Source organism: Rousettus aegyptiacus, unplaced genomic scaffold (assembly GCF_014176215.1).
Source record: "Rousettus aegyptiacus isolate mRouAeg1 unplaced genomic scaffold, mRouAeg1.p scaffold_m13_p_14, whole genome shotgun sequence".
Taxonomy (NCBI): Eukaryota; Metazoa; Chordata; class Mammalia; order Chiroptera; family Pteropodidae; genus Rousettus; species Rousettus aegyptiacus.
The window spans coordinates 49,947,906-49,968,453 of NW_023416289.1; the positions used below are offsets into that span (position 1 = coordinate 49,947,906).

The 20,548-nt window shown below is 53.0% G+C and overlaps 1 protein-coding gene across 5 annotated transcripts in view; it reads right to left on the minus strand.

The window, feature by feature from the left end:
• Positions 1 to 1,212: 1,212 nt before the first annotated feature.
• The window catches only part of MEX3B (mex-3 RNA binding family member B), a 32,167-nt gene continuing 12,831 nt past the window's right edge, over positions 1,213 to 20,548 (minus strand). Inside the window, exons 1-3 of one of the 5 annotated variants that reach the window (XM_036231869.1) lie at positions 6,304 to 6,415; positions 4,834 to 4,919; positions 1,213 to 4,013 (exon numbers count right to left, since the gene is read on the minus strand). In XM_036231869.1, the coding sequence (XP_036087762.1) occupies positions 2,563 to 4,013; positions 4,834 to 4,919; positions 6,304 to 6,380 (1,614 nt within the window). In that variant the 5' untranslated portion in view covers positions 6,381 to 6,415 and the 3' untranslated portion in view covers positions 1,213 to 2,562. The other 4 variants (XM_016135343.2, XM_016135344.2, XM_016135342.2 and 1 more) reach the window with 4 other exon arrangements.

Genomic DNA, 20,548 nt, shown 5'->3' on the forward strand with positions numbered 1-20,548 from the left:
CCAGTCCTTGAGGGAGGAGAAAAGGGGGAAAACACTGTCTGGGAACTTTCCAGAGTTGAAGATGATGCCAGGACTTTTCCAAGCAGGGCCGTTCTTTCTCCTCCTCCCACCCCCCACGCCTGTCTCCCCTTTCCACAGCATCATGTAAACCAAACAAATCAGGAGCTGCGATATAGGCAAAGACTAAATCTCTAGACAAAAATATAAATAGGGAAAGAGGAACCACCAATATATATATATCACAGTCTACCCTTTGGACTCACCTGCTAAATGTCACCCATCAGCACAGATTAAAATGAAAGCCTGCCATATTTTGGCAGACACTGTTCTCCAGAGGCAGCTCAGCCAGGAAGTTTGCTGGAAATTCATGGTCTGGTCATTCCTAAGTACTCTCCAGAGGGCAGAGTTCAGGTCGAGTGAAAGCTTGTGGCTCCACCCCTTGACAAAGCCCCACAGCCAAGGAGCAGGTGTAGCCTGCCAAAAGCAAACAAAAACTTCTCTCAAACAACAACAAAGTTAACACCAGCAGCCTGTCAACACCAATTAGCAAGCCCTGCAGCAGAAGCCTGTTAGAATCAGTGCTCAAATCCAGCTCCATCCTCGGGAAGTAGAAACTGCCTTCCTCCCAAGACACGGCCCTCAGGCCCGCTATACTTAGAGGCCCAGCTGGGTAGAATGATGACTCTCCCAGGCCCTAGGCCCTTTTGATTTCCTGGGCTGCTTCCTCCGTAATAATATTAACATCAAAGTTTATTTTTGATATATAACTTTAAATAGTTTTAATGTTTTTTCTTTGTGTCTTAGGCACATTTGAATAGGTTTGTGTGGGCCTGAAAACTAAAACATTTCCTTGTTGAACGTTTTAATTTCCTTTGGGGTTTTTTAATTTTAAAACATTTTTCCGGGCCCCTAGGCACTGTGCCCAGTATGTCTCATGGAGAAGTAAGCCTGAATTCGGTAGAAAGTTACATTTAAGAAACAAACAAACAAAAAAACCTCATAAATAAAATAAAAAATAAATATATACTGTCATCCATGGCCCATACGTCCAACCAAACACAACTCTGGCCTTTTTAAAGTCCATTCTGTTGATGAAATTGCCAACAAAACATGCCTGGAAGTTAAATATTTCAACTCGTAACTTAAGCATGATCTTACTCAAGCACACCGAAAGGCTTAAAAAAAAAAAAAAAAATCAAGCACCACACAAGATAGATTTTTCTCCAATATTTTATTTATATAGAAATACTTAAAAAATGAAGTAGCACCATTACTTAAGTTTTACCTTTATTATGTAGAACTTTAAATGTCAGAAAAATAAAACTCTTGATACAATTTCAAATCTTGTCTCAGCAAATATAATATTAGTATTTGACCATGAGGTTAAAGGCCCTTTATCATAAAATAAAATATATTTTCTTAAACTTTGCTCAGTAAAGTACATTTAAGCTCAAGTAACGTCACCTACATATACATAAACAAGTGGTAAACAAATGTATTAAAATAGAAATACTAAAACTATAGTGGTGCAACAGAATTTTTGTAACTTGCACTGAATTCTATTTATACAAATGTTAGAAAGCATCGACAGTTCTTTTTGACATGTTTATACATTTCAGTTTTTTTTTGTAATAATATAGAATAAAATATGCTTTATATCACTGAATAGAAAATATGCTGGGTGAAGCAGACCTAGAAGATTTGTCTGAACCTATAAAAATCTCCATCCCAACAGAATACTGTTCAAAACATTACACATTTTATGGTTTGTAATTCCGTCACAATTGTGATTATTAAAATAATACAGTGTTCTTTGCCATAAGGCCATACTAAAATAAAAAGATTTAACCCAGCTACAAAAAAGTTCACTGAACTTAAATTAAAATACTTGTAAACATCTTTGCAATATGAAATATAATTTTTCAAGTCAAAAAAGAATAAAATACTTCAATCTGTATTAATGCAATTTCTCTTTTAAAACTTTTAAACGTTTTTTAATATATAAGAGATATGTTACAGTTTCTTTAACTTTAATAAAGCTGCAGTATCCTGGTTTTACAGGAACTCCGGGCCCTTCCGTGAGCATTCCGAAAGGATCCACTGTGTTCTAGAACAAGCATCGTAGGAATCCAGCCACAAAGGGGGACACACTAAAACAGGCCACACATCCCATAGCACTATTATTGTCGTCTTCATAATAATAATTACTGTTCATTTTTTTCCTACTTTACGAAAATGGAAAACTCGTGGGGTTTTCTTCTTTTGGAAGCTTCCTATTAAGTACAGTGTAAAAACTATCATTACTAGAAGGTCGCCGTTCCTATTATTTATAGAGCATGCATTTCAGGTGGTTTCCCAGGCTACAGTACTCTTGATGCAGATATCCTGGCAAGTTCCCTTGTTTAAAAATCAAATTTTAAAAACGAGCGGATACTACAGCTTTCCAAGCCCCTCTTGGATCTCGGAGCATGAGCAGGGCGGAGAGGAGGCGGCCGCGGGAGCTGGGGCCTGAGGATGGAGGGGAGGGTCTCCCTTCCCCTTCCCCGCGCAGGCGCGCTGCCCTCAGGAAAAGATGCGGATGGCCTGAGTGACCGCCGTGTGGCAGACGGGGCACTCGGGATCACTCTTCTCGCAGATGCGGTTGGCGCACTCCATGCAGAACAGGTTGTGACCGCAGGGCACCAGCGCGGCGATCACTTCGCTCTCGAAGCACACGGAGCAGTCGCGGCTGCCCTTCCGGCGCAAGCCGGAGGACGACGAAGAGGAGCTGGAGGAGGAGCTGGACGACGACGAGGAGCCGGACGTGTCGGAGGGCTGCAGGCCCGGCAGCTGTGCCCCTAGCCCGTTGGCATAGGCCGCGTAGGCCAGGCCCCCTCCGCCGGGGTCGCTGCGCACCCGCCGGGCCAGGTGGTGCTCACCCGCCCCCGGGGCCATGTGCAAGGGCGGGGATAGGCGCGGGCAGCTGGCGCCCGGGTGCAGCCGGCGGTGCACCAGCAGCCCCAGGTTGGCGTTGGAGGGCGCGCTGGCGCCGCCTCCGGGAAAGACCACGGAGGACGACGAAGCGGACGAAGACGCAGAGGAAGAGCAGGAAGACGACGCGGGGGCTGCAGGTCCGCCTCCCGGGGACCGCTCGAACTGCGCCCAGAGAAGGGGCGCCCCGGGCGGTGGTGCGGGCGCCGGGTCGAAGGTGGGCGGGAGCTCCGGACAGACGTCGGGGGAAGGCACAGAAGCCTCCCCCGCCGAGTAGGTGTACCCATTGCCGTTGTTGTTATTGTTTCCGTTGTGAGCGAAGCTGAGAGCGGGGCTGGGGGGGCTGTAGTCCGCTAGGCGGGGGGTGGCGGCCGCGCTGCCGCCAGTCCCCCCGCCGAAGTAAGAGTCTGTGGAGGCGCTGCCGAGCGAGCTGGAGCTGTCGTTGCGGTAGCTGGAGAAGGGCTTGCGGCCGGGGGTGGGCGTGATGCTGGGGGTGGGCTTGCTCCAGAGGCTGCCCGGGCCGGACCCGCCGGACCCGTGGTGCAGGTCGAAGCCCACGTCCGTGCCGTTGGCGTGGAAGTCGTTCTCGTCGGTAAGCTCGATGATGCCGCCGGTGCGCAGGGCGATGTGCGCCTCGATCTCCTCGCGAGCGCGGTCCACGTTCTCAGGCATGCCGGTCACCTCGAACACGGGCTCCTTGTCGCGGCTGGGCGTCACGATGTACGTGTGCGTCTGCTGCTGGATGCGCTTGATCGTGGCGCCCTTGGGCCCCACCACGAGTCCCACCACTCGGTAGGGCACACGCACCTGGATGGTGGTCTGCCCGGGGAGGTTGGGCGGCCCTGGCACCGCGCCGTTGAGCGCCGTGTTCTTATTCCGCGAGGCGCGGATCATGGAGAAGTGCTCCGCGGCAGAGATGATCTCCCTCCGAGCCATGGCCACATCCTCCTTCCTGCCCGTCACAACAAAGACAGGCTCCTCCCCGCGAACCGGGGTCTTGATGTAAGTATTGGTCTTCGCCCGCAGCGCTTTGATTTTACAACCTGGGAGCCGGGGTGCAGGGGAGGGAGTGGGAGAGAGAGAGACACAGACACGCCCATTACCCCGGGAAAACCGCGGAGACCTGGGACGGCCCGCTACGCGGCTGCGGAACGCCAGGACACGCGAGGGGAGGAAGGGGGGCGGATCCCGCCCTGACCCGGCGGAGCCACGGGCGAACAGCGGGTTCCACCCGCGAGGAGCTCGAGGAACACCCATTGGCTGCGTAGTCCTCCCCCAGTGACTGCAGTCGTCCGGAGCCAAACCCCAGAATCCCAGAAAAAGTCAGCTGGGGAGACGCTGCTGGGATCCAGCAGGGCGCGCCGTACGCCCTGAAGACGGGGCGCAGGGGTTCGCGGAGAGCAGCCGGAGCCGGGTTCCCCCAACGCGAGGGGACCGCCAGGAAGGGAGGCAGTCCCGGGACCCATTGTTCCTACTCTGGGCTCCATTACGCTCTGCAGAAATCCAGAACCCTCCTCCCCATCCGATGCTCACTCCTCCTCCTCCGCCCTCCCAAAGGACCGATCAAAGCCCCCCTCCCCCAAGCATCTTCAATGTAAATTACATTTCCCGGGGTGGGCTGGGTGGGGGGCACCCGGGGAGAAGGCCGAGGTTTCGGCAGGAGAAGTGCATCCCGCCGCGGCCGCGGGGCTGGGAGACAGCCTGCCCTCACTTTCTTTGTCTGGGGCGCCGGCTCAGCGCGCGGCTCTCCCTCCCTCCCCAAGGCTCCCCGGCGCCGCAGATGGCGATCCTTCGAGCGCCCTCCCCGCGGGGCGGTGGCCGAAGACCCTCTCCGCTCCAGCTCCCCATCCCTGCGGGACCCACCTTGTCGCCCCACGATCTCGGCGACATGCTCGGAACTGGGCACCGGCACGCACTCGGTCATGTTCACGCTCTTCTTGCGCGGCTCGCTGTCGTACAGAGAGGCGCCCTCGTCACTGTCCAGCCCCAGGAGGGAGAGCTGGTCCAGCGCGAGCTGCAGGGCTCTTTGGTCATCCAGAGTCTCGCCCCCGCCGCCACCCCCACCGCCGCCTCCCCCTCCGCTGCCGTTGCGCTCCAGGTCTGCAAACAGCGAGCTGGGCATCACTCGGCCGTGCGCACCGCGCCCCCGCCGGCCCTCGGCTCGGCGGCGAGAAGCTGCGGCCACAAAGGCAGCCGGGAAGCGAGCGGTCAGGGGCGGGGAGGCCGGCCGGCTACAGAGGGCTCCGTGGCTCCTTTCTCGGTGCCGGGAGGAGCGGGTCGCTCCGTGCGGTCCGCGCCGGGCAGTGGCTGCGGGAGGCCCCGCTTGGATCCCCACCCCAGGTCTGCTGGCGGGTGGGGTGGGGGCAGAGCTCGAGCGGCAGCCGCGCGTGCCCCCCGAGTGCCCGGCTGGCTGGCCACAATGCCGAGCAAGAAGCGAGCAGGCGAGCGACAGCAGCGTTTCTTTAAGGAGCCCCTCCCCAGCTCCTCCACTCCCTCCCGCCCGCCCGCCCGCCCGCCCTCACTCAGCGCTTTTTCCTCCTCTGCTCCCCGCCTCAAGACTGAGCCTCTGCAGCCAGACGGCTCCGGAGGGGGACGAGGGAGGCGCAACGTCACCGGCGGGAGCTGACACTACAATGCTACTGACACTATCGCTGGGGGAGGCGATTGGCGCGCGCTGGGCCGGGGGCGGGCGGAGCCCGGGGACTGAGCGAACCGAGCGCGAGCGCCCCCAACCCTAGCGCGCCGCAGCCCGCGCGTCCGCCTCCCGGCCGCGCCCCGCCCCCGCCGCCGCTAACGCCTCTCTTTGTTGTCTAATGCGGGACCCGCAGGCTCGGGACACTTGCTTGTACCGATCGACCGAGGGCAGGCACTGTCCCCAGGTCTCATCTCTCGCCTGACCAAGAAACACATCCAACTCTGATGCCATGGGCCTGGCTATGACAGTGGTCCTTAGAAAGTCCCGATAAGGTCCCTCCAAAAACTGTCCCTGGAACCAAAGGTGCAACTGCGAGAAGGGTCTATTGTCTGCTCGAAAGGGTGGTACGCGCTCTTAACACAAGAAAGCAGTACTTTAAGTCCTGGTGCGCGCGGGCAAAGTGGCTCCCGGCGCGGACTGCCCACCTGCACGGGAGCGCAAGACACACAAAGGCATCCGCCCGTTCGTCCGCATCACCGCCCGCGCGCACGCGCCCGCAATTCCGTCCCCTTGGGCAGCACTTCGCCTAACTGGCCCTGAAACTGGATCAGAAAGCCAGAATCCGGCTGCAGCGCGGACCTGGACCGCCCAGCCGCTAGCGACCTCTGGAATGCACCGCGCTAGGGTCCTGCACACACCCTGGGCGCCGGCCGGAACACCGCGGACCCTGACACGAGCACGAGGCCCGCGCCGCCACCGCGGGGACGCCCGCCATAGCGCCAGCCAGCGGCGTGGGGTGCGCGCCCGCTGTCTTCGGTCCCACCCCGCCCCACGGTCGAGCATGCGCAGTGCTCGCGAGGAACGGCGGGTGCTTTAAGGCGGGCGCGGCGGAGTGCGCCGGCCCCGCCCGCGGCCCCGCCCGGTGGGAGGTGTGCGCTTGCCGCGCGCCGCGCTTTGTGTGCACCTCGGGTTGGGGCGGCAGCGGCGGAGAAAGGGTGCGACGGGACGGCCGGGCGGGGACGGCGAGCTGCGGCCCCTCCCGGGTGTCCCGGGGGCCGCCCGAGCGCGAGCGGGAAGAAAGGGGGCTTTGAGGGGCGGGCCGGGGTGGTGACGCTGCCCGCCCGCGCGCCGCTCGGTCCCTCTCTGATCCGAGCCCCTTCGCGCCAGCCCCGCGATGCCCCCTTGGGCCCCGCGCGCTCTCAGCTCCTTTGTTCTGGCGCCGCTGGGCGCGCCGCGCCCCCTGCGCCCGGCCTGAGGCTGTTCCGCAGCGCGGCCCGGGCGCGGCTCGCCGAGATGGCCAACGGCAGTGCAGCTGGACGCCTACCGAGGACAATGAGGCCATGTGACCGCTACTGCGGACGGGGTTACTCGCGAGACCGCGTGGTGCCGCGGGGCGATCTCGGGGTTCGGAGCAGAGGCTCCCCAAGTTTGCCCTGCACGATCCCGCGAAGATTGAGCGAGTGCTCCCCTGGGGAAATCACACCTGCCCCGGTGACCTCGTGGGGTCTGAGAATAGCGCGCTTTGTCATCAGCGGACAGTTTGGCCAGGGCCCTCGCGTTTGAGAACAGGGTGTCCCCGTCCTCACTCGCTCACCTGAAACTGTCTTGGGGAAGAGGTGCTGATGATTTCCTTAGGGAAATGCAGCTGAGAAGCCACTCACAGTGGCTATTTCCTCAGGATGTTTATGTCAGCTTCCAGGGGGCTGGTATGTGTTTCGCTTCAGAGGGAATGCATGATGGAGGGACTTAGGGTGCTGACTCCTCCCGGAGAGCCACCTACAGCTTCAGTAGAGAATCTTTGTATTTTTTTGACTCGGTTTATGGACTCAATTCTAATTTGGGAATGCAGAGGGAGTGCCCTTGAGGATTCCCAGCAAGGCTTCCCCGCTGGGGAGGGCCGCAGGGCAGCCACAAGGGGCTCAGCCCCTCATTCCACTCCGCTCAGGGCCTGGAAGCACCAAGGCATGGGGAAAAGCTCCCCAAAGGCTTGAGCATTTGCATCTTGCCTCTCAGCTCTGCTTCTAGCAATTTAATAGCCTCCAAATTGGGCCAACTGGGGTTTATTTTTTCAAATAACGTGAAAAGTCAAGTTGTTCCTTAGTAAAGGGGCCTGTGTAACAGGCTCCCCCTACCTGCAGTGATACCACTGAGATGGGCTAATTCGTTCAGGGGACTGGGACTTAAATGAATCATGGGAGCAGGAGCTGAAGGTCTGACCCCAGGAATTCATGGGAACCTGCCAACCCTGAGGTGCCCGTGACGGTCCTGCAGCCCAGGACACACTCCATGGCCCGGGACACTCCAGTAACAGCTCCCCAAAGGCCAGCAGGGTTTTCTGAAGACACCTACAAAAAAATCAAATGCCCTCCTGCGAGTCTAGGAGGATGAGGACCGTGGTGCAAGGAGCCCTGACTGCTGGACCTGGTCCTTATCCCAGCAAACGGGAAACTGGTGCTCTGCCCACAGCTGCTTCTCTCCTCTACTTGTGTCCAGCACTGACCACTCGGTGGTTTCTCACGTGTGAACGCTATTATAAAACCATCTAGAAATTTTAATTCTCGATTCATGGCTTTAATAAGCCAAGGAAGGCATCATCAAACTTGCAAAGCCCTGCTGTTTTTAAATAGATAATACACCCAACTCTGTAGTTTTTGGTTAGGCTTTCCCAGGCTCTTTTAAGACCCCAGAGCTTAACTACTTTTCCTGATACAGGCCATGTTCCCCAAGGACATCCCCAATGTGGCCATATTTTCTTATTAGCACAAGAGAACAGCTGGTAATAGAGAAGTTCAGCTGTCACAAAATAAGAAAAGGTAAAGAGAGCTACGCAAAACCAGCAAGATGAACATGGAGACACCCCACACACACTTGTTTCCAGGGGCCTCGAGCTATTTTGCACACATCTTGCTCATTTTTGCAAATTAAGTAGCTGAGAAAAGAAAAGTTCTCATGGAAAACAAGTTGGTACAGGTTCAGTCAACTGCTTTCACAGTATAGAAGACGGACATACTTCGCCCAGGCATAGAAGGAAGTGCTAATGACAGAAATAAACGAGGCGGGGCCCTTTCCCTGATCCCAGGCCATGCTCAGCCCAGTTACACAGCATGGGGAGGGGCCTGGGTAGTAGGGTCCTGGGGAGAGTTCCCAGAGGCAGGGCATTTGAGTTGTGCTTCCAAAGAATGAGGTGTGAGAATCTACCGAGACCAGTGCCCAGCATAGTGCATGGTGACTGGCAGGGATTCGACGTTTACTGAAACTTTTAAGTGCAGAATACAGCAGCGTTAACTATGTCGTACAGCAGAATTCTAGAATGTTTCATTTTGCACAAATGACACTATACCGATTGAACGACTCCCCATTTTCTCCGCTCCCAGTCCCGGGTAACTACCATTCTGTTCTCTGCTTCTGTGAGCTTGAGTGTTTTAGATCCCTCATAGAAGTAGAATCGTGAAATATGTGTTCTTCTGTGACTTCTTTCACTTAGCATAATGCCTTCCAGGTTCATCTACGTTGTCACAAATGGTAGGATTTCCTTTTTAAGGCTGAGTAATATTCCATTTCGTATACATACACATTTTTCTCGATCTATTCATCTATTTGTGAACATTTGGGATTGTTTCCATATCTTGGCTATTGTGAATAATGCTGCAATGAACATGGAGTGCAGATATCTCTTCGAGAATGTGATTTCAATTCTTTTGGGTCTATACCCAGACTGGGATTGCTATATTATATAGTTCCAATTTTTTTGAGGAAACTCCACACTGTTTTCTGTAGCGGCTGCACCTTTGAACATTTCCACCAACGGTGTATAAGGGTTCCAATTTCTCCACATACTTGCCAACACTTTTGTTTTGTTCTGTTTTGTTTGTTGTTTTATAATAGCCATCCTAATGGGTATGCAGCGATCTCTCATTGTTCTGCATTTCCCTAATTAGTGACACCGAACATCTTTTCATATACCTGTTGCCCACTTATATGTCTTCTTCGGTGAAATGTCTTTTCAAGTCATTTGCCCATTTTTTTGTTCTGGTCTTGGCAATGAAGTCATGAATGTGACAGCAAGAGCCCAGTCAACGAAAGCATAAACAGACATGTGGGACTACACAAATCAAGGCTTCTGCACAGCGAGGGAAACAGCAGAATAAGGCAACCTTATCATTCAGGATGGGAGAAAATATTTGAAAACCACATATCTGATAGGAGATTCATATCCAAATAAATAAATAAATAAGGAAATCCTGCAACTCAATGGCAAAAGTAAAAACAGTGACCTACCTACCTGATTGAATAATGCACAAAGGACTTGAATAAACATTTCTCCATCTTAATGATACTAGCTGAATTTTAGAATTACACATACACACACCTGTGTCTCTAACATATACCACATATCTAAATATTTAGGTTATAAATCAAGTGACCAATGTTGAATAAAATGTTCTAACCTTGGACCTAGACAAGTTGACCTTCATAATAACTTGGAAGGCCAAGGTTAGAATTTAGAACTCTCAGCCTCCTTGGGATTCTGTCCTGGACCCTTGGTCACACACGGAAAGGCTGCCTTCAACAGGACCAATAACTCCCACCCCTTTCCTTCCCCTCACCTCCAGGCTCCATCCCACACCTCAAGGGGTTCTCAAGCACATGTCTGTAGATACCCTAGCTCCATTCATACTTTGTCACAGGCAAACAGTCACTGCCTTAGGCACACCTTGAACCTAGAGGTGCACACGCTTTCGGTGGAAGACCTGGATGGATTACTAGAGAAGTCCACACAGACACTGAGAGTAGACTGGAGCCTTCTGGGTAGGGAAGTCCCATTGTGACTTCATACTCTGAGGAGGGGTACAGCCAGAGGACAGCAAGAGCGGGACCCTCTGAAGCATGAGGCCCGGGGCAGGGCCTCTGTTGTCTGATACATAAAATAATTTTTAAAATGTAAAATAACTATTTGAGTTATAAAATAGAAATTAAGTACTATTATTAGCTTCATTTTATAAATGGGAAAGATTACAAGTAAGCCTATGCACTATCCAACAGGATGGTTATAAAAAGCCCTTGTAACATTTCTCACTGACAACCTCTTTCCTGCTTCCTTTTTTCTTTCTCCTGCTCCCTCTCTCTCTACCTCCCTCCCTCCCCTCCTTCACTTCCTTCCTTACACAAATATTGAGAGAGTGCCCAGTGCACCAGGCATTGCCTGGGCCCTGGTGTTCAAGGCAATCAAGACAAACGCTGTTGGGAGTTTGCAGTCTATTAAGGAGACCAGCATCAATCACACACAAGTAACCTTATGATTACAAACTGGGCCAAGTGCACCAGCAGATAAGTATGTGTTGATCTGTTGGTTGCCTTTGATTTAAGGCTTCCTGCTGAGAGAGGGAAGAACGCAAACTTGCTTTTTCTTACTTAAAGCCAGGGGCCATCCATATTTTCACAAACCTCCAAAATGGATGCATATTACACAGCTAACCAGAAATGGGTAAGCTTCCTGCAACCATACAGGCTAACTGCATTAAAACAACTCCACGAGTTGATTGCTATAATAAAACTTTACCAAAAATTTCAGAGGCACAAGTTCCTGAAGTGTTGCAAAGTCCAATTATAGAAGGTGGGGTGTTTTACTAGAGCCCCTGGTGTCAAATTCCTATGGAAATGCAGAAGGCAGGGTGGGACAGGTTCTCCAGGTGCTCCTACAGACCCACTGTCCCTCTCAATGTCCCTCCATTCCAAAATGGAAGAGGCAAGAAGTAATGAATAATGCCTGGTATCGCCTTACTTTTCTTCCAATTACCCTATTCTAGACAATTCCTACTAAATGAAAGCTCAAGATGTTGGAGACAGGCAGTGGTCGCTTCATAACCAGACAAAAACTAGGTCGGCAGGAAGCAGGGCGTTGGCACTAGCTCCGTACAACCATAGTGTCAGGAAACTTTTATGCGACTGTTAATATTCTTCACATGCATTTTGGCAGAGAAAACCTAGAAGCATGTTATTTTTAAGTAGCTTTGTACTGAGGGAGAGAATCCTAGAAGGAAAATATGCCTGTGCCATTAGTATTGGCAATCTGGGTTTCCGATTGCCTACTGATCTTCCATCTTTTTACCAGTGGTTTTCGTGGTTTCGTGTAAGGAGTAAATAAGCCCCCCATGAAATTCACCTTGGGACATGGACAGCGGTCTCTCTGCATACCTAAGGGTCGGTTAGGCAGACACTCCCTACGAGGCCCAAGCAGCTCGTCTTCCTTCCCCTCTGCCCCTCTCCTGCCCGGGGCCTGAACATCGTAGCTCTTATGAATTTTTACTTCCCGCAGGGGAAAACCTTATTTTGGAAGCTGTGTTTCAGCACACATGCATTTCCCAGCACACTCTTTTCAGGTTTGGGGCAGGCGTCCCAGGTTGGCGAGAGCAATGGGAGGCGACCTGCCCTGGAACTGGTTTCCAGACCCTTGGTGTCCTGAGGCCACACTCAGGCCCAGCCTGGCCTGGCCTGGCCACTGTGAATGAGCTGCCACTTCCCTGGCCACACTGCTGTGCCCCATCTGCTCCTTCCTCGCCACCCTGCGCCGTGTGGCCACCTGTGATGCGCTTCCTCTCAGTCACCTACAAACTGCCAAGTATGGGTGGGTTGCTTTGTTTTTTTGCAGGATTTGGGAAAACGTCAAACACCAGAAAAGAATGTCTAAGGGAGACTCGCTTGTCTCCAGAGCATCTTTTGTCCTATGAGCCTGTCACTTTTTACAAACCTTTTAAATGCTCCTAAGCGGGGAGTGAATACTAAGCAGGTGACCAACCTGGTCAAGGCCCAGGCAGAATCGGGGAGAAACTGGGCTCCCAATGAGGCTGCTGATGCTCAGGGACTTCACCCTCAGCCCGCCACCACCACTACTGCTCGTGCTGCCCGGTGACTGCTACGCCCAGCACTACTAGTACCACCAAGTCTCCCCCCACCCCATCTCGTTGTCATCATTATCACGTGCCTGTCGTCATGAAGTGCTTTTTAAGCTTGTGGCTCTGCTGCCACCTGCCACCTTCACACTCTTATCAACGGGGGTGGTAGCGTGGCCTCCTGAGAGAGATGGCGCATCTGCGGTGCTCCCCCCAGGGCTAAGCACAAAGACGGGGCACAAAAAATACTGCTCTCCCCAACTCCTCGTTAACACTTTTTCCCTTACGTAGTTTTTATCATCCTCTTGGGCTCCACGCAAATGCCTCCTCTCTGCTGCAGCGACGCAGACTGACCCTCAAGTCAAAAGTGGTCACTCTCCTTTTTTACTCCCCAGGCTAGAGGTAGTCTGTCCTGTGGGTGCCCCTTTCCTTCAGCCTGATGCTGATGCTCTCTGTAGACCCGCTCGCCTCCCCCGCGAGGCGCAGGTGTGTTTGGGCGATCCTGCTCTGTGCTTGCTCCCTGTGCTTCAGTCCCGTCTTTGAAAATGGGGGATAGCAACTGTACTACACTCATGGAGTTGGCATAAGAATTAAATAAAATGCTACCTGTCGACACATAACAGTCTCCAGCATGGAAGAAGCAATCTCGCACGGCACATGCCCAGAGAAACGTTTGTGGGTGATTGTCATGGCCGCGGATGGGGCTTCGTGCTGGGGAGCAGGCGTGGGGGTGAGAGGTCTCAGCGTGGCCGTGGTGAATGTGGTCAGCAGATGTGAGGGCCGCAGAGAGCTGTGACTGTCCCCACTTCCAGTGGGTGAGTCTGCAGCCACACAGATGCTACTGTGCCCCCCGGCCTGCGGCCCGGAGCGGGGCGCTGGCTCCCTGCAGGGCCCGCTGTTCTCCGGGAGAGCCGCCTCTGCGCCTGGCCCTGATGCCGCGTGTGCCCCTGCCCAGCACACACTGCTGGCTGCTCGGAGGCACAGGCGTCACTGTTGTTTTCCCGGCATCGCATCAGCAAGGAAACCCGACTGCCTCTGAGAGACCGAGGCCAACTGAGCTCTAAGCAGGTCCGGGGCACGCACGTGGGGACGGAAAACCAGCCATTCCGGCGCGTGTAAAGGAAGCCTCGGCCTCCCCAGGCCCCGCTCACTGCAGTTCAGAGAAACACATTCAGCACCCCACCTCTGACGTGCTCGTTTTTCCAAGGTCGGCTTTTTTTTTTTTTTTTTAATCTTTTTGTTTGGACAATTTTAAACTTACAGAAAAGTTGTAAAAACAAGAATAGTACAAAGAACACTTATTTATTCTTTACCTATTATTACCATTTATCCTATTTGACCTATTATTCTCTCTCTAGATATATAGGTAGACACACACTTTTTTTTTTTTTTGATGTTTGGTACATCCTGTTCCTTCACCCCTAAATACTTCATCGTGCATTACCTAAGAATAGGGATATTCTCTTACAAACCAAACCCATACTCCAGTTGACAACGTCAGTCCATTCGATATTGATATAATACTTTATCAAATCTACTGTCCTGTTTCAATGTTGTCAATAGGGTCAGTCCTGTTAAAATTCTCTTCAGAATAAAAAAGATGAAAGTCTCAGGGTCATATTTAATTCAAAACCCTTAGCTTTTGAAGTAAAATTTAAAACACACACAACTGACAGCGCTTGAAGTAGCCCACCTAGGTTTGCCTGAGACCCTTCTGCGCTTCTGTGATTGTTGTGAAAATCTGCTTCAGAGTCCTGTCTGCTCAGTAGGCTCATGTCACAGGTGGTGTGGGAAGAGAGCCCTGGCAGGTAGCTGATGCCTCCGGGAAGGACTGACATGGACTGGGGTCTGCCCAGGCCTGTCGCACGTTGCAGACACAACTAAGATGGTCTCAGCCCTGAACCTGCTCGTGTGGCGGGCAAGAGCACACACTGAAAAGCTGCAGCCCAGCTGCACTGACTCGTCTTGGACTGGGACAGGTACTGAGCTCCGAGCCTCTGTCTCGACCTGCAAACAGGGGATACAGTGAAAGCGACCTCGGAGGGTTGCCGTGATGACCCAATGGGAACATCTGTCTGGTGCTGGCACTGTGCCTGGCACATGGAAGTCCTCACTAAGTGCCAGCCAGTGCGCCTGGCTGGGGAGACAGGCACAGCCAGCCAATCTTAACACGACCAACCCAATGCCCTACTGGCAGTCTAGACCACTAAGATGTCCTCGGAGGAGGCACTTAAACTGAGACTGGAAAGGTGACACAGAAGCTGACGGAAGGGAGTGTGCAGGCTGCCAAGGGAAGGGAGGTGTCCCACCTCCCACGCAAAGGAACTTGAACACGTAAAGCATGGTTGACCAAGAGACCACCAATCACTCCACTGTGGCTGGCCTCAGAGCCAGGGGGCGGGAGGTTTGGTGGGTGATGAGGCTAGAAAAATACCAGGGACAACCATGGCACAAGCAACCTTTCAGGTCGAATTCCTACGAACAATTGTACGCTAGTGCCACGAGCCACGCACGCTACCTTGTGTCACTCGTGCATTATCGGGCACAGGACGCCAGGTGAGGCGAGACCAGAACCACCGGAGCTGTGTGTGCAGGTCGGCCCGCCCCTCCCTCTCACTAGCAAACAGCATCCAGGTGCGCTTTTAAGAAAGACACTTTTTCTGATTGTAAAATTAATAATGCTCACTACAGGTCATTTTGAAAATAGTTTTTAAACATCTCTCGTCCCACTTTCAACTAAGAAACACGCGCAGTAACGGCTTTGTTATCTGTCACGTTAACTAAAAGGCTGGTGATTGGAGTATTGTCACTGGACCCCCTGCAGCCTCCCCCTCCCCCTCCCTCTCATCATCTGAAAGTGCAGAGGAAACCCGCCCCCCTCCACTGTCCTGGCACCACTTCTCACCTCCGTTTCCTTTCTTTCCAGCGTGTAGAGTCTCATTGTGGTGTGTAACTGGCTGGTTTCCCCAAAGGTGGCCCACTGAGAAAGCAACGGGCTTGGCTGAACGTAAAGCCCCAAGCTTTTAGATAGGACCCATTAGCCAGTGCGTCTTAACCCGAACCTGGCAGCGGAGTGCCTGGGAACTTTTCCCTCCCACAGCCATCCCCTCCTCTTCCACCCGCTTCAAGAAGACTGGGGGAGGGGCTGGGCCTGTGCTGTGGGCTACAGCTCCCCAGGAGATCACTGATGGGCAGCCCTGGTTAAGAACCTCCCCATCAGAGGCTGCTTATTCACTTCACAGTCAGTGGAGAGGGACCCTGGAGGGAGCGAGTCACTCCAAAGCCCAAAGCTGGAGTCCCTTCATTAGAGCTCCACTCACCCCATTGTTCCTTTAAATAGCACAGTCCCCTGGAGCTTTCAAAACAGTTTGTTTTCTAAAAGTAACTGCATGCTCCTTCTCTTCCAGATTTGCTAAGTGAGGTAAAGTGGGTCTCTAAACCTGGCCTTGAATTGGCTCTGACAACAATTAGTGAAAACAGCATGAAGCAGAAATCTGATTCATCCAGATTACTTGTCCTGTTAACTCTGTCTTTTAAAAATACATTTTTTTTTTTTGCTTTTCTGATTGTAAACATAGTATTATATACAAATGCTAATGAAGGGGTTGTGTTCTACTTCACAAAGGGATTTTAAGAGTATATAAGAGGAGAGTGCAGGTTCCCCCAAAGCGGTGGAAATCAGGTGCAGTTGACAAACACTGGTTTTACACAGAATTCTTGGGGGACGCAGCACATGCTTCAGAGAGGCACGGCTGCCATGGACGGGGCCTGGGTGTCCCCCACGCTCCACAGTCGACCTTGTGGCAAAAGTGGATAAGAAGCTACAGCCTGTCCTGACAGCTCTGCCCAGTGTGTCCTCCTCTCCCCGTCCACGCCTCTTCTCCCAGACCTGGGACACAACCAGCACTTACTGTTAGACACGCACGTCTCCCTGTCCCCTTCTTCTGCTATATGTGAAATATTAACATAGAAATCAAATGTTCTGGAGAAGCGTGTGACTGAATTCGTAAGAGGAATGAGAAAAAAAACATTCTTTCCCCGACTTCGTGTTTTTATGTTTAGTGTTATCTGTGGGTTCTTCATTGCAATGTATCCGAGAAAGCTTCTTTAGATACTTTTAGGCATCTAACAAGGCGTGACATCATATCCTCTGAAAACGATGACATTGCTGTCTCTTTGCAATATCGTACTCTTATTTTTCATGTCTGATTACATCGTCTAGTCTTCGTGTTGCTTCAAACAGCCATGCCATTCTAACAAGCTCGGATGCTTTCTAAATTAACAGGTCAGCAGTAACAAGCTGGAAACGGATAGAAGAACGTACCAAAAGCAATAGAAAGTGATGCCCGACAGGCTGCAAGGTCCTACGGGGAGAGCTCAGTAAACGAGAAGTCTGTAGAGGTCTGGGCCGTCACATGGGAGGACGAACGGCATTGCACACCTCACGGTCTCGAGGGCTTGCTATGAGACCATCCCATGCATTCATCTCGCCTTTTACCGAGTCCCTACTCCATGCCAGGCTCTTTGTATATTAGTTAGCTATCGCTTTTGGCTGCTAGTTTCAGAGACCCAAAATAAGAGTGAGTTAAACAAGCCATAGGGGTATTTTTCTCTCACATATAAATAGGAAACCCAGGGGTAGGGAGTCCAGGACAGTTATGGTGACTTCTTGATTTCATTAGCAACCTTCCTTCTATCTTTCTCCTTCACCATTCTTAGCGTGCTCAAAATTGCCTCATGAACACAAGATGGCTGCGGTAATTCCTATCATCACAACTCAATTCCAGTTGGCATGGAGGAAGACAGGGAAATGGCGAAAAAGGCATAGTTTCCTTCTGAATTGGCCTCTTTCAGGTAGCTTTGATGGAAATTTCACCCAGTTTTGCTTATATCTCATCAACCATCTCTATGTGCAAGAAGAATGGAAAACGTAAGTTTTCACTATAGCTCCCAGCAATACAGAGGTTCTGTTAGTGAGGAAGAAAATGAAATATTGGGAAGACAATTATCACAGCTGAGCACCACAGGTGATGCTGAGATTAAGACACAGGTCTGTATTCAAGGAGCGCAGGCTTCAGAAAGAATAATTTTCTTCCAAACTGGTTAAAATAATAATTATGTCTTGAGACATAAACTTTCATCTCGATGAAGAGACTCCATAATTTAGGGCAGCACTTTCCCAGAAGACTCGAGACTGCAGAGACTTTTGCTGAGTTTAATTCTGTAAGAATTATATTTCCGTCTACAGAATCTGCTTGGACCCTGCTTCCCGCCCCCCCACCCCCACTCCACTCCCCAGCACTTACACTCCTTATAACTCTATGGTAGGAAATGAGAGAATTTCTTGCTAATAGCAAATGTCCACAGAATTTCTTTTCAGATTACCATGAAAGACAAATGATAAGGGCCCCAGAAGGCACTGTATTCCTGTCTGTCTCCTGCACCCTAAGCTTATCCCAGTCTTATTTAGGTTGTGGTTTCGATGGCTGTGGCATCTTCGTCAGAGAGGAATCCGCTACATGGGGCGTGAACCCTCTGACCATGCATTACATGACTGTAACTCTAGACGCAGGGGACATGTGCTCTTCTATTTCATTCTGAACAAATCTGATATTTTCTTAGCGAATGTGGTAGATTCTAATGGTTTTCTGCCCCAGGGAGAAGGGTAGCTTCCGAGGTTTCCTCCATTTCTATCTTGGCCAGGGGTGGGGACTTCCCCTAAGCCAGAAGCAGAGGAAACCGGCTTAGACTACTCCCTGAGGTGAAGGCGGGCGGGTGAGCACTCCACCGCTGGCGCACCTCACCTCTGCCACTCGCCTATGCCCCCTGCCCACTGACTGCTCAGAAGCAACCCACGGGCTCAGTGGTAGGTGCAAGTGTCACGATGGGGGTGCCCCTGAGAGGATGGAGGACCACAGACGGCCTTGAGGAGTATGCAGAAGTGGGGCCGGGGAGACAGGAGGAGCATGCGCCGGGTCCACCCAGACGCTTGAACCACCCTGAGAATGTCACGCACCAGCGGAGTTGTGTCCAAACCAAGCTGCCGGCTATTTGCCACTCGCTGAGAGCGTGCCTTCTGCGGGGCACTACGTGAGGCACCAGACACACTAGTCCCTGCCCTAGTGGAGTGGGTGGTAAGGTGCATGGAGGGCGCCGTGGAAGCTCGAGCGGAAGCCCCATGTCGGGCTGTGGGGCACAGGAGGCTTCCTGGAAAGGTTGCCCACTCTGAGCTTCTAAGGGTGGATCAGGCAAGCGGAGATGGGAGCGAGGTGGAGGTGGGGCTCGCTGAGCTCGGCGGAAGCTGCCCACCCACGGGGAGGGGTGCAAGGTGAGGCTGGGCAGGACTGGCTGGGAAAGGTGGTGGGGGCCGAGGTCATGGGGGACCCTTGTAAGGATGGGGGGCCCTTGAGCCCCAGTGGACTTCAAGTAAGGTAAGGCCAAGGTCTGTGTGGCTGGGCACAGGCAGCTTTGGAGTGGGGCCGCTCAGCAGCCAGGCAGTGGGCTAGGAAGCTGTCACTGTCACCTGTGCAGGGAAGGAGGGCCTGAACTCAGACTTGTCAGGGCCCAGAGGCAAGGGGGCCAATGAGCAGGCTGCTGAAGAGATGAAATCAACACCCACTGGTAAGAGACGGGGTGTCAGGAGTCAGGAGTGGGGGAGGACAGCCCGGTTGGGCTTGCAGGAACCTCTGTCCCGGCCTCACGTCGTGTCCAGGGTGCAGAGCTCAAAGTCCTACTGACTGAGTGTGGGGTTTTGTGGGTCAGCTAATGGAGCCCTCCCTCTGGTGAGCTCTGGGGATGTGGCTGTGGGCATCGGGAGTATCCAGGACATGCAGCAAGCCCACCTCTGTGGCTGCGCCCCACAGCTCTGAAGACGAAATGCAGCTGTCCCTGCGATTAATACATAAGGCTCCCCTCATGAACATAAGCCTGGGGTGGGCATCGGTACAGGGGTCCTCCCATTACTTACAACAGGGAACACATCACTTCAGGTACATCTCTTCAGAAAACCCTGACAGGGGAGTACGAGAATTACCTCCATTTGACTCGTAATGAAGCAGAGGATCAAGAATGGACAGCGACTTGCTCAACATGACCCGGCCAGTTAGCGACGCACATGGAAGCAGGGCCCGGGTCTGCTGCCTCTTGGGTCAGAGCTGGTGGTTAGCGCCTGGGCTTGGGGTTAGGTAGGGGCAGCCCTGAGTCTCACTTTACTCCTTCCTGACCTCTGGGCCTCCACCTTGCAGGGCCCTGTGAGGTATGCATGTGATCACGCACACCCCTACTGCACCTCACACTGTGCCTGGTGCACAGAGCATCGATTACTGTTGCTGTCACTTAGTCAGGCACCTGGGGTGGGGGGGGGAGGGGGCGGTTCTGTTTCATGGTGGACCCGAGAGCCTGACGTGAGGCCTGGCAGTCAGAGGCAGCTAGTTGATGGAGCTGGAACGCGAACGTCCACCGGGTTGCTTTCCTCATCCCCTTGGATCAAAAAGCTGGGTTCATCCTCTCTGCAAAGCCAAATGCAGGCCAGGGTCTGGCCCACAGATGGGGTTTGGGGAGACATGAAAACCCACCCTGCTGGTACGGCTGACTCTCACCTGTGCAGCACCTGATACTCCTGGCAGACACAAGCCAGGCTCCCCCACATGCCCGCTGGGCTCAGCACTCCGGCCACACTCCCCGGCTCTTCCTCCTCGCTCTCTGCACAGTCCTCCCCACCGGCCCCAGGAGTCAGACTCCACGGAGTCGGGCCCAGGAATGGGGCGGCCCTGGGCCCTGGCCATGGGTCTGGCCTCAGGCGGGGACATGGGCGGGGCGGGCAGCGAGGGCAGGAGCGGCATCACTTTGGGCTCTGCCTTCTGGGCCAGGGCCAGGGCAAGCAGAAGACCTGACTCAGCCCAGTGTCCTCCACGGGATCCCTAGTCACATGTTTGCGGTCAGGACCACAGGCCCCCGCGACGACGGCGTTCAACTGTGAGCGACACAGCCGACGACCCCTCTCTTCCGTTTCTGGGAGGACGCCACAGGACTTCTTACAATCCTGTTCCTGTGG